The sequence below is a fragment of the Urocampus carinirostris genome, chromosome 18, assembly GCF_059441175.1.
Source record: "Urocampus carinirostris isolate Australia breed hairy pipefish chromosome 18, RoL_Ucar_1.0, whole genome shotgun sequence".
NCBI lineage: Eukaryota > Metazoa > Chordata > Actinopteri > Syngnathiformes > Syngnathidae > Urocampus > Urocampus carinirostris.
This window is the reverse complement of record NC_142366.1, coordinates 18136445-18149205: the sequence shown is the minus strand read 5'-3', so window position 1 is coordinate 18149205 and position 12761 is coordinate 18136445. Positions and strand designations below refer to the sequence as shown.

The 12761-nt window shown below is 39.0% G+C and overlaps 1 protein-coding gene across 1 annotated transcript; it reads right to left on the bottom strand.

Annotated features, from left to right (window-relative positions):
• Positions 1 to 440: 440 nt before the first annotated feature.
• Positions 441 to 11789, bottom strand: LOC148348546 (uncharacterized). The gene is made up of 5 exons (XM_088322722.1): positions 11458 to 11789; positions 6748 to 6829; positions 6507 to 6666; positions 3476 to 3608; positions 441 to 2588 (listed from the first exon to the last, which is right to left on the bottom strand). The coding sequence occupies exons 2-5, from the start codon at positions 6765 to 6767 to the stop codon at positions 2398 to 2400; spliced, it is 504 nt and encodes a 167-aa protein (XP_088178848.1). The 5' UTR covers positions 6768 to 6829; positions 11458 to 11789; the 3' UTR covers positions 441 to 2397.
• Between the last annotated feature and the right edge of the window lie 972 nt (positions 11790 to 12761).

The window sequence follows — 12761 nt, the reverse complement described above, 5'->3', positions numbered from 1 at the left end:
AAAACATTTTGCTACGAAAGGCCAGTGTGGAGTTTGTATAGCATGGTGAGTTGGTTCAGGTGGTAAAATAAACCAATTAAAACATTAAATGCCTAAGATCAAAATGGTGTCTCCCCATCGTTTGCGATGAAATGTGTTCAGCAACTAGACTATGTTTTTAAAATTTAGCGTTTGGATGGAAAATTTTCTGACAGCTCTAACGGCTGAACGTTTTCCTTTAAGGGGTTCTGTGTTACCACCAAAAAGACCATTATGAAGTGCAAATTTTGAGGTAAAAGTACACACAGTCAATGGTACCTGCTCTTTAACGGTCACCAGAAAAAAAAACTGGATCATTGTCAAATTCCCATGCATATAACTGATGACCAAGAACTGTTCTGCAGGTTAAGTGCATCATCTTAATCTTGTTCTTCAATGGCCACCTACAAAAAAACAGCACAGACAGTAATACCAACAAATTTAATGCAGAATCGAAAACAAAGAGATCAAAAAGTAATATAACCTGAGGATATCTCAACTCAAACGAACAGTGTTGACTAAATGGACGCAACACCGACGATCTGATATAAATCGGTCCTGCAAAATTGATTTGTCATCACAAAACACGTCTCAATTCTCCTCCACCGTTTAGCAAACGACGAAATATATTTGTAAGAGTAACTTAAAGCATTTAAATGAAGTGACACCAAATCCAAATGACATGATAATAAACATTGCAGAAATTAAGCTCACCAACATGTGGTTGACCTATATACAGATGAGTAGCGGCTAAAATAGTTTTGGTTGGTTTCATTTTGAAGTATCTCATCAAAGAGATCAGGGAAATAGCAAAAAGCCCTTGGAGACGTAAAAAGATCTATTTCAATTTCAGCCTTAACGCCCAAAGTCACAAAATCCATTACTGCAGGGGGTCGACTACGTTAAACACGCATTATTCTTTGGGTTCCTGTTAGCACAGAACTTCAATTTTTTTTTTTAAATATACTGAAGATCCCATTTAGTTCCTGTAAGGAAGGTCAAAAATCAGCTACACAGCCAATAATAAACGTATTAGGTCCGTTTTCTAGCTGCAACTTATTGGTTTAAGTTGCTGCACGCAAGCGCCCCCTGCAGGGGAAACAATGCAAAAGCACTTTAAATGCGCGTGAGGAACTGCTAGACCGGGTCTCCAACGTGGTGCCCGCACAGAACTCCAGGGACTAAAAGCAGCTCATCATTGATGAGTCATTGTGATTTCCCATGATATTTAAGTGGTTGACTGGGCCTATTTTAGCTCAACTCCTAATAATTACAACATGGTAATAACGTAGTAACAACATAGTAATAAAATTATATGTTGCATATCAAACCGATAGCCCTTTTGTGTCTATCTGTAACAAAAAGTTACCCTTGTTCTAGACAGCGAGTTCTCATGATTTCACCAGTGATTCTGGTTTTACAATAATGAAATCATTCATTGCAGACTCAATGATGCTTTTTGAAGTCTATGGTTGTAGATAGGACTTACTGCTTACACAAATATGTCATACAACCTCTTGGAACAGGGCACGTCAAAGATGATTGTATCCAGCCTAAAACAAGAAGCGAGTCTTTAGGTCATTTCTATCAAAAGTTATACTTTTTTTTTTTTTAATGAATGCTAACCAAATGCCCTCTCTGGCCGCTAGAGGGGAGTGTTGACTTTGTATTGCGTGATGAGTAAGTTCAGGTGTAAAATCGAATTCAATCAACTGGTGAAATAAACTATATAACACAATGAATTCCAAATGGCTAACGGTTTCTGAATAAATGTTGCGTTTAGTCAAGATCCCTTGTCATCCGTCACTATAATTGGTAGGGTAGGATGGTATTGTAGGCAGAATGACAAAACTCAATACTGAAATACAAAGCCAAAAATTGGGAGTGAACATTGTTTTAAGAGATCGTGTCCACCTCGGAACTGTAAATCTGGATCCAGCCCCAGATCAAGGTTGAATTTGAAATCCCTGTCCTAGAATTTTGCTAGATATATAATAGGTTATTTTCAATGGATTTGTTTTGCTGTCATGCTTTTAACTACAGTTATTAAAAAACTGTACTGAAAGCTAATTTTCCTCAAGCTTGGTAGGTGAAATTTGCTACACTCGGGCTACACTTGAGGACAGGAACAGTCTTCCTTTAGATGCGTCTCCACTCTGCTGGAATCTCAACAGCTCGCGGTTGCTACGGGGCAAATTTTGAGGCACATCGGCTTGTTTTGATGTCATCCGTTGTGAGCCCACCCCCAAAAAGTAACCAAAAACCAGCAGAAGAAAAAAAAAACTTGTGTTCTTTGCGGTTCAACTAAGAGCAAAGCTGAGGTTTGTCTTTCGGAAGGCAGTTTTTGGCAAAAAAAAAAAAAGGCAAAACGGTATCCGACTAAACCGGCGCGCTGGCAGAGGGTGACTGCGAGTGATTCTCGAGGCCTTGGGGTGAAAGCGTATAAGGGGGCGGCGCCTCGTTGGAGTCCCCGCCTTCGGGGATGAGAGGTGTTAGGTTAGAAGGCCGAGGTGCATCGGTTTCCTCGTCGTGGGCGCACTCGCTGTACGGGGGAGGCTTCAGATCCTCCTCTGGAGAGCCAAAGCGGATTATGATGAAAACAAGACACAAGAGTCAATAGATAGCAAAGAGACGAATCTTGTGAACAGACAAATTGTGCTGCCTACCATAGCTAAGCAAGAAATTTACTTGTGCAACTCCTATTTTCCTGCAGGCTGTCCTAATATGTGAGCTGTTCGCAATATAAACAGAAAAGATATTTGAACGTAGCGCGAAAACTCAAGCAAAACCAAAATTGGGAAAGGCAAGCCGGGAATATTCCATGGTAGCGTTCTATATGAGAGTAAATTTCATCAACAGAGCAATTGTATAAACGCGGCTATGGAGTGTATTGCAAATCAGCTATCCATTAGACCGATGTTATCAATAAAGGAGGTAAAAAGCACATGATGTCGTTGACTAATGCTAAGATCCATGCCAGCGTCACTAGCTACTAAAAGGTAAGATCTTAACTCTGAGCCCACCTAAAATGTCAATCATTACGTTCGGGGTTCAACCCAGGGTTGTTTCTCGATATATCTTTTTTTTTATATAAATTATCCACTTATCATTGTTTCTTCTTCTCTTTTTTGTGAGAGATCCGGCCAATGGATTGATCCCGCTCTAGCTTGTCACCTGATTCTCATAAACTATTCTAAAATAATTTACAAACAATAATTTTATATATATATATATATATATATATATATATATATATAGCGGCACGACGGCTGGGTGGTATGGCCGTGAACAAGATTAAGTGTTGTTATTTATACTTTTTTAATTATTTTGTTATTATTTCAGAAAACAGTGTAAAACTAATTTAAGCGTTATATATACATGAAATTGATTTTTCTTTAAGTAAAAGCTTCAAAAAGAGCAGGAAGGCTTAAATCTGTAATACTGAATGGGACGCTACCTCCAGAGACAGCATCATATGGCGGTGGCATGTCCAGGCGGGAGAAGGATCCAGCAGGTGGCAGCGCCGTGGAGGGCTCTTCTTGTGACAAGTCATCCGGTACGCCATACCAGCTTGGCCAGAGGGAGGTTTGCTGTAGATAGAATGAGAGAGAAAGTGAAAAGTCAATTGCAAGTCTTACTTCAGTATGTTAAACAAAATCTAGAGGTCGACCGATTATAGGTACCGATATTTGGGAATGTGGATATTGGTATTAACATTTTTGTTTATTTGACAGGTTCATTATTTAGGCTCAGATACAGCCAAGCCTTTCTCTCCCCATCTCCTTCTTTACTTCTCACACGCTACCCACCCTGCCCTGCCTAATTGGATAAAAGACCGGATGGCGGCGCCACTGAAGCAAGAAGAACAACATAAGAGCAGAGTAAATGAAGGCCACTCCGCTAACTCCCGAGTTCATACATGCCTTTGAGTCAAGACTGCTAATAGTAGTTTCTAAAAAAGTATCCATGGTAGAAAAGCATACGTGAGTGATTAAGAGATTAGAAAAACAAGTGCCTTTATTTGTTTTAGAGAAGCATGTTCAAGTGGAGACTGATATATGAGCTGTTACATTAGTTCATCAATAAAGCGTGTGTTTGTGCTTGAGATAGAGAGAGCATAGAAACCATGCTAATGTGGAAGGCTGTGTGATTAGCTGTTACCATAACGTTTGTCAATCTTGCTGTAAAATAGAAGTGCCCACACTTTCATTTGCAAGCTTTGATGCACCTTTTGTTTGAGTTAATTCAAAGCCCCAATGCGTAGTATTTGACCACTAGATGGCCCTGTGTTGTCAGGTACAAGCAAGGGCCAGGGATACACAGAAAGACGGCACCCTGCCAGGCAAACATGGCGGGGGACCTAAGCGGGGATTCCACGGTGTCAAAAATAATAAAAATTTCTCAACCCATTATTTTATATAAAAACAAACATTGGTATGATAGTTCATGTGTTTTTGCCTAGTATTCATATCACTGTATTTTTTACTGAATGTACGTTATTTTGTACCACTAAATATTACACACAGTCTCTTTATGACATGTTGGTTGTATTTAGATTTCTGTTTATTATAAAAATGAGGGAGCTATATGAGTGTTTGTGTAGCTCTAAGCCTAGTTTTATCTTGGTTTACGTAAAGGATTAGTCAAGCTAGTTGTGTCGATATTAGAATTAATCAACTGTAGAAGGTTTCAAAGACTTACAGTTTCAATTGAATCCTTAACAAATATTCTTTCTTTTTCTTTGCATTATTAAGTATTTATACAAATTTTAAGCCTTTACAGCAAATGAATATCAGCTCCAAATATCGGTTATCGGCCTCTTACTAATAGTATTGATCGTATCGGTTCTGAAAATCCCACATCGGTCAATCCTTCACAAAATTCTAGTGACTGCTGGGCTGGTTTTAAACCAAACATTCTACAACCTGTTCTTTTTTTTCTTTGTTTTAATACCAAATAACCTTTTAAAACTTTACTTCAGGGCACACGTGTTTAAACTTGACAAGCTTGTTGCGATGGAGTAAAATGATTGTACTATACAAATGAGCAGAATCAGATTTATTAGTAAATATGATAGAGATGTGTATTGCCAAACATGACAATACGGTTGTCACAATCAGATACATATTGTAATATACTATACAGGGATTTTTTTTTCTTTTTACAAAAAAATATGAATAAATAAAAATGTCATGGTACCAAATGACTTGGATTAACAAAAAGTACATCAAGATTTTAACGGAGCCGGCGAAGTTAAGAGTGGGCGCTCCTCTTAGAGCCAGATTGACAAACTAATGTTACGGTAACAGCCAATCACTCAGCCTTTGCCTTTAGTGTGCTTGAATGACCAACTAATGTTGTGATAAGAGCCTATATAGCAGTCTCTACCTAAACGTGCCTCTCTTAAACAAATTAACTACACTTTTTATCTTTTAATCACAAACGTGCTATTCTACCACTGACTTTTAAAAAACCCAATAATATCAGCAGCCTAGTTTCACAGGCACGTCGGGACAAATTAGCATAGCTGCAGCTCGAACGTTATTAGTAATGCTTCAATGGCTCCGCACAAGGTTGCTTATACAATCAGAAGGTGCGGGTTGGGAAGAGATTAGCTGGAGTGAGGGAGAGCGAGGTTGGGCTGAATCTGAGCTTAAATAACTGAGGTTTACATATATTTAATCTGCCAGTCTAATGAAAATGAATACTGATACAGACGCTGCCCTACTTACGAAGATCACGAAGGAAGTTCCGGACGATCGTTGGTAAGTTGAATTTGTTCGTAAGTTGCTATATTTTGTATGTTTAAGGCTTGCATAAGTAACCTGTATCGTTTTGTAATAAAAAAATAAACATTTCACTAAATAATATGCTCTATAAAGATAAATAAAGTGAAGTTTAACTTACTTTTGGAAGTGTTTGGCGACTTCCTCATCCGTGGTAAAAAGTGGACGGAAAAAAGCGATCCAACCATATACTCAACCGCATCAATCTTTCTTATTCTACTTTCGTTTCAAGAGAAACGGCTCGTCTTTTCCTTACACGAACCATAGCGAATGGATGCACGAGATATTAAATAACACGTCAAAGTTCTTAGAGCACTAGAGATACAGTACACGTAGTATATTTACACACGAACTAGGATTTCTTCGTGGTGGATGCTGGGTGACCTCTCAGAGCACCACGCGGCAGAAAGAAGCACTACAATATTTATCGAATAAAGGTGCACACAATACAAAATCTAACTTACAGCAATGTCCGACATCCCGTAAAAAATGTTTGTTTATATTGTTAATCGTAACTCGAATATTCGTAAGTAGGGGAGCGTCTGTACCGATATTCGTCAAATTCCCAAATATTGATGCAGATAAATGGCCCGCCAGATAATCAGTCAACCTCTAGTCATTTTTTCCTGACATCGATAAATAAAAAAAACTTTGGGGCACAAACTCTTGATACAGGTGAAGTCGGCTGGATTTGGAACTCACGCTTTGTCTTTCGCACATTTGATGGAGATATGCCCTCCCTCCGACGATGACTATTTGGGCGTTGCGGGGGTTGCTCAAGTACGCGGCAAGCTGCCTCTGTCTGGAGCGGTACCAGCACACATAGAAGAAAATCTTGATGATGATGAACACTATGACAACTCTGCCGAATAGAAGAGGGGGGGGACTACATTGTTAGTTGTGCAAAGCAATTAATTGTGTTTATCTGAGCAATTCTACTTACATATACCAGTATAGTTCCATTTTGGTGCGGCTTTAATCACTGGCCAGCAACTTTGATAGTTGGCAAACAAGGTAGTCGGTTTCTAGAAGGAAAACAAATAAGTGACAGTGTAGTTTTTCAGTTTTACAAAAAAAAAAAGAACCAGTAACCTCATTTGGAGGGAATCTCATACGAAATAAATACAACGTATTCGCACAATTAACAAACATCACCCATATTTCAATGTGGCACGCAATCGTTTGTTTTGATCTTCTATCATTGACATAGAATCTTAAACTTGCTTTTACATCAAGTAAATGATTGGAGCTTGAGTGCAAATTCAACAATTTTTTATTTTGAGGCAAGATACTATGAAATAGTTTGATATGTTTTGACTATAGCGGGTCTGATACAACTCTTTCACTTCAGATATGATAAAGATACAACAGTTAGAGCAGATAGATACTTTTTTCATCCCCATATGGAAATTCACACATTGTATTGTACAGTAACAAAATGATCTGACCTGCTATCATCAGAAAATTCACATGCATATAGCTGGTGTTTGTTTTTGGGCTAGGGCGGCAAGGCGGACGAGTGGTTAGCGCGTCCGCGGCACTGTTCTGAGTTCATGGGATCAAATCCAGCTACCAGCCTTCCTGTGCAGAGTTTGCATGTTGTCATGTTTGTCAAGTCATGTTTATTTGTGAGTCTCAAAGGGCAGCACAGACCACAGATTATTGCAAACTCAGACTATAATTACACCTATCCATGATCTAAAACCTACATGAGGGCAGGGAAAAACTCAAAATCCTCAACATGAGGAAAATGAAGAAACCTTGAGAAGGGACCACACATGAGGTAATCCCCCTTCCAGGATGACCAGGCTGCAACGGATGTTGCAATAACAAATAGTGTCAACATGGAATATAGGTCATTCATAAACTATAGAACAGAAGTGTGTTTTAAGCCTAGATTTAAACAGTCTAGGTGTCTTCACATAGGTGTGAATGAACTAGCGAGTTTTTGTCCCCGTGTGCCCTGAGACTGGCTGGTAACCAGTTCAGGGTGTCCGCTGCCCAAGGTTAGCTGGAATCGGCTCCAGCACCCCCACGACCCTACTGGGGATAACCCGTGCAAAAAATGGATGTTTTGGGGCTCAATGCATTTAGAATTTAGTCAATTCTCTTTCCTCAAGCTGGTTCAGGTTGGCAAAACCAATCTTAAATCGAAGTCCTTATATTATTGGTTAACCATGGTCTGCATAAAATGCTCACTAAGTTATGTTGATCACAAAGCATCTGAATGCTATATCCTACAATTTAAGCTAAATGAAAGACAACAGAAACTGGAATGTTCTGCTGCTGAAGGAGCACCAATATTGAAAACATTATCGGAGTTTGATGAGAAAATCTTCTGGGAAAAAAAATGATCCAGATTTTGTGATAGAGGAACAATCTGATATGACTATTAAATGATGATACCACTTGCTTTGATCATTAAAAAAAAACATTTTGTTCTGATCCTGACCAGCATGTGACAAAACCAATAAACATCACAGTGAAAAGTCAGGCTGCAATGAATAGTCGAAATTGTTGACAAAAATGATCATAAAAATAATAGAAAATGAATTCCATTGTTGACCAATGTCGCCAGAATCGTTTTTATCCTAACAGAGTGAGGCATCTCTACATGAACATAACCTCTGGTGAGAGTCGCTCATGCACCATAGTGTCTCTGTCTCGAGCGGTAGCAATACAGCATGGATAGGGAGAATAAAAACTGAGCGTCTTTCTTAGTTTTTCTCCGATTGTAGTAAATGTAGTGTTTTTTATTGGACATAAAAGTGCAGGATTTCGCAGACTTTATGTTCATAAGCCATCTACGATGACGTCATCTGATACCAGTCAGCGATACAATCTGGATTAGAACCAAAACAGGCAAAAATCAATCTTTAAAAAAAAAAAAATTTAAAAGGAAAAAGAAAAAAAAATCTCGGAATAAAATTGTTATACGGGGTACACAATTTCAAATGATTCAAAAATGTAGGATATAACTTGGAAATAAACGTTGGTTGCAGCCCTAGAAAAAAAGTGTATTTCGGCCACATCAAGGACAAAGGAAAATAAATAGTTCCAGATTTAGGACAACCTACAAAATACGGGTTGATAGACAATCATTCAGGAACTTATCGCACATTTGTAGAGCATTGTAGAAATGAAAAGAAAAAAAACACTGCTTTTTGAAGCATGATCTCTCAGTGCCTTAACGTAAAAGTTTTTTTTTTTTCCAAATCGAAAAATAAAACTATCAAGGGTTTGGCGCAGGTCATTAGTATGTATCAAGCCTCTGGGATTTATTTTAGTATAATAAATCACCATTAAATGTCAAGAGTGACTTTAATCAGATCTCTGTCCACACATCGAGTAGGACCCCACTTCCTCATGTTGCGTCATGTGGCGCGTATATAGTGTGTGGACGGTGCCATAACTACCGAAATTGTGTGATCACGTCACCAGAAACGTCGTAATCTGCAATCGTTCATGCATAAGTTCAGTGCAATAAAATAATATTCTGCAAGGAAAGTGGCCTTGTGTTTATGGAAAGCATTGTTAGGATTTTAAAGGCATCAAAATACTAAAAAAGAAAAAGCACAGAAGTAAAAATTCAGCTTGAAATACATGCCATCACAAAAATCCGTTTTTCTTAGAGGTATTTAAGAAACTTTGCAATGTTAGACTTTTAATTATATCTGTACATTCGAGGAAACTGTGCGGGTCAGATTTATCGACATTTCGTTCTGTATACACGTGTACTAGAATGACAATAAAGTAGATCTGAATCTGATTGTTTACAAAACAATGGTAAAAGCTAGAAACATACCATGTTAGGCTATTAAAACTAATGAAGGATTAAAGGTTGTTTATTTTATATGACCTATGGGTATAAACCCTTTGCACCTAACCACGTGATGACACCATGCAGGACAGTGGTAACCCGTAGAAAACAGTGGGCGAAGACAGTAAACAGTAGACAACAGATACTAAAACAGCTATAGTATTCTGCTGTCGTATGAGGTGGCTCACATTGCCCGAAAGCACAAAAGGCACTATTTAGAGTAACTGAAGATAGAAGGGCTGGCTACCAGCCCAGTTTCTCCTCCTGTCATATTTTTTCAAATCTTCCAGTTTGTCGGGCTTCAGTTAACACAATCTGTACTACTATATTGTAAAAGGAGTTTCCCCATAAACCAATGCTGATCTCTAAGTATATTAAAGTATGGTAGATTACCAGTTCTTAGTAGCTGGTTGGGCTACCCAAAAGCATCACTGCGCTGACAGAGGGAGGTACTTCATAACGGCAAACGTAAGACACTAATGTTAAATGTGTATGCTAATCTGTTTTAATCCAAGGTACCATCGAATCTCAAATAGACTAAACGATAGCGGTCCAAATTGTTTATCATGTTTCTATTAGCTAATGTAGCACTAGCTAACTTAATGATAGCTACATTGAGTGTCTTTGACGTGACTCGTACCTGTGGTGTGGGGGTGAATCCCTTAACAACTAGGGTCATGGGGGCACCATTTCCTGTGTGGTCTTTGGCATTTACAGCCTGGTGGCATCCATCCCTCTCCAGGCCAACAAATGTTTCCACACGGTCTCGAACCAGGGACAGTTTGCGTGCTAACCACTGCACTATGGAAACATTGCTTGGAAATACATAAACATACCTCTTGAAAATGCTCGTAGCAAATCCTGGAGTATTATGAGGTCTGCCAATCCCTCCGATTGATTGCAAAAATCCATCGCCGCCTTTATCAAAATGGATATGATAAAATGCCAAATAAGGTTTAGAACCTCGCCTGTCCGCATGAGTTTTTCCTTGCCCTTGTATAGGTTTTAGATCAGGGTATGGTGTCGTATTAGTCCGTAGTTTGCAACAATCTATGGTCTGTGCAGCCCTTTGAGACTCTTTGTGATCAAGGGCTATATAAATAAACATGACTTGACTCTTTCAGAAATTAAAAATACATTTTGTGCTTGTCATTGATCTTAGTGTGGGACACTAATTTACAAGGACATTTGGAAAATGGCACCCCACATCGAAAAGGTTGCTGGTTTGTATAGTCTCAGAACTAAGGATTCTGTCGGTATTGAAAAATGACAGCGTGGCATTGAAAGAGTAAATAACAAATTTGGATTGTTTAAAGAACATAAGCAGTGAACTTTAGATTCATGTATATTCAGGGTTGGGTAGGGTTACTTTGACTGGATAACTTTCAATTACTTTTGGATTACTCCAATACCAAATATGCTAATAAAAGCCAAAGAAACTAAATATGAATAAAATGATGACTCACAACACGTGGTAAGCTTTTTCTCCTGGCTTTGATCTCTTTGAGCAAAACTAACATAAAATGCGACAGAAACAAAATGAAAATAAATCCAAACAGCTTGCCAACATCATTTTTGCCGTTCCATGTATTCTGTTACTCCCCAAGCCTGCACAAAATTTAGTAATTTTATTCATATTTGGTATTGGAGTAATTCAAAAGTAATTGGAAGTAATCCAGTTAAAGTAACCCTACCCAACCCTGTGTATATTATTCTGCGTGACTAGAAACAGTAATAACCACAAACAGCTGTTGGGAAACAACATGCTACTAGCTAAGGCTAGTAACCCAACTAAAATATTTTTATCGGAACAATTCGAGTGGACTGACTTACTTTAGTGCGACGCCATGACATGAAAGGACAACATGGGATTGATGAAGCCACCGGGGTGGGCCATTCCCAGCGTCTTGAAGGCTCATATGATACCAAAGAAGCTCCAGGAACTAGCCACGGCTATGGAAGCAGGCCACAAGCACAACAGTCGCCCTCTCTCACCCGACCATTCCGCCCAAGAAAAGCCTGGAAATGACTCCAAACAGGAGCATAATAAACGTAGTCCAGAGCTTAAACTCTATGCTATCTTAAATGCTCAAGGGTTTCCATTTATAAACCATTAACTATCTCGTGTTTTACTTAACTTAGCATTAAGTGGGCGGGGTTTCGGGGGTTCCCTTCAGGGGTAATCGGAAAATTCTCCATAAAACCACTGGAATTTGTTCTCATAATCTGGTCTGCTTTTTATGGAAGATCGTTACAAATAAATTGGAATGAGATCGTCAAATAATAATATTAATAGGGAACATTAAAAGTAAAAAAAAAACAACCTTAAAATCAGGACATGGTAATTGAACCTGCCATTGAGTAAAAGTCCCACAATAAAAAGCCTGAAATTCTATTTATCGACAAGTTCAATTCCAGACGTTTCTCTACAATGGCAAGTGCGGGTGGCATCCATTTTTTTGCCATTTTGACACATTTTGAAGGATTACATGCAATCAAATTATAACTATATAGGTATACATGTAAGGGCAGCACGGCGGCGCAGTGGTTAGCCACCACAGCCTCTCTCTGTAGAGTTTGCATGTTCTCCCCGTGCTTGCGTGGGTTTCCTCCGGGCACTCCGGTTTCCACCCACATTCCAAAGACATGCATTTCAGGTGGATTGACCGGTCCAAATTGTCCCTAGGCAAGAATGAGCGAGCGAGTTGTCCGTCCCTGTGTGCCCTGCGATTGGCTGGAAACCAGTTCTAAATGCCGTGACTTCTCAAAAACTGCTCTGAACATTGACAAATGTGATATAAACACCCAGAGTGACTCAGTCAAAAATGTAGGTGTCATATTTGACCCCGATCCATCCTTTCAAACACACGTTAAGAATATTACTAGAACAGCTTTTTTCCCCATTTTCGCAACATTGCTAATATTCGCCCTATGTTGTCTCAATCGGATGCGGGGATTAGAATTCACGAGTTTGTTTCCTCCTGTCTCGATTACTCTCCGGTCTCCCAAAGTCCAAAGTAAAGAGCTTTCATCTGGTACAAAATGCTGCAGTGAGGCTTTTAACTAAGACAAGAAAGGTTTGATCACATTACCCCGATTTTAGCTAACCTGCATTGGCTCCCTGTTAACCTAAGATG

What these genes read in the sequence shown, in the direction of transcription:
- LOC148348546 (XM_088322722.1), bottom strand. Translation starts at nt 6,767, where the DNA reads ATGGAACTATACTGGTATAT. An exon ending in AAATGTGCGAAAGACAAAGC is followed by an intron (nt 3,609 to 6,506) that starts GTGAGTTCCAAA and finishes TTCTATCTACAG; the next exon opens with CAAACCTCCCTCTGGCCAAG. An exon ending in ATATGATGCTGTCTCTGGAG is followed by an intron (nt 2,589 to 3,475) that starts GTAGCGTCCCAT and finishes TTGGCTCTCCAG; the next exon opens with AGGAGGATCTGAAGCCTCCC.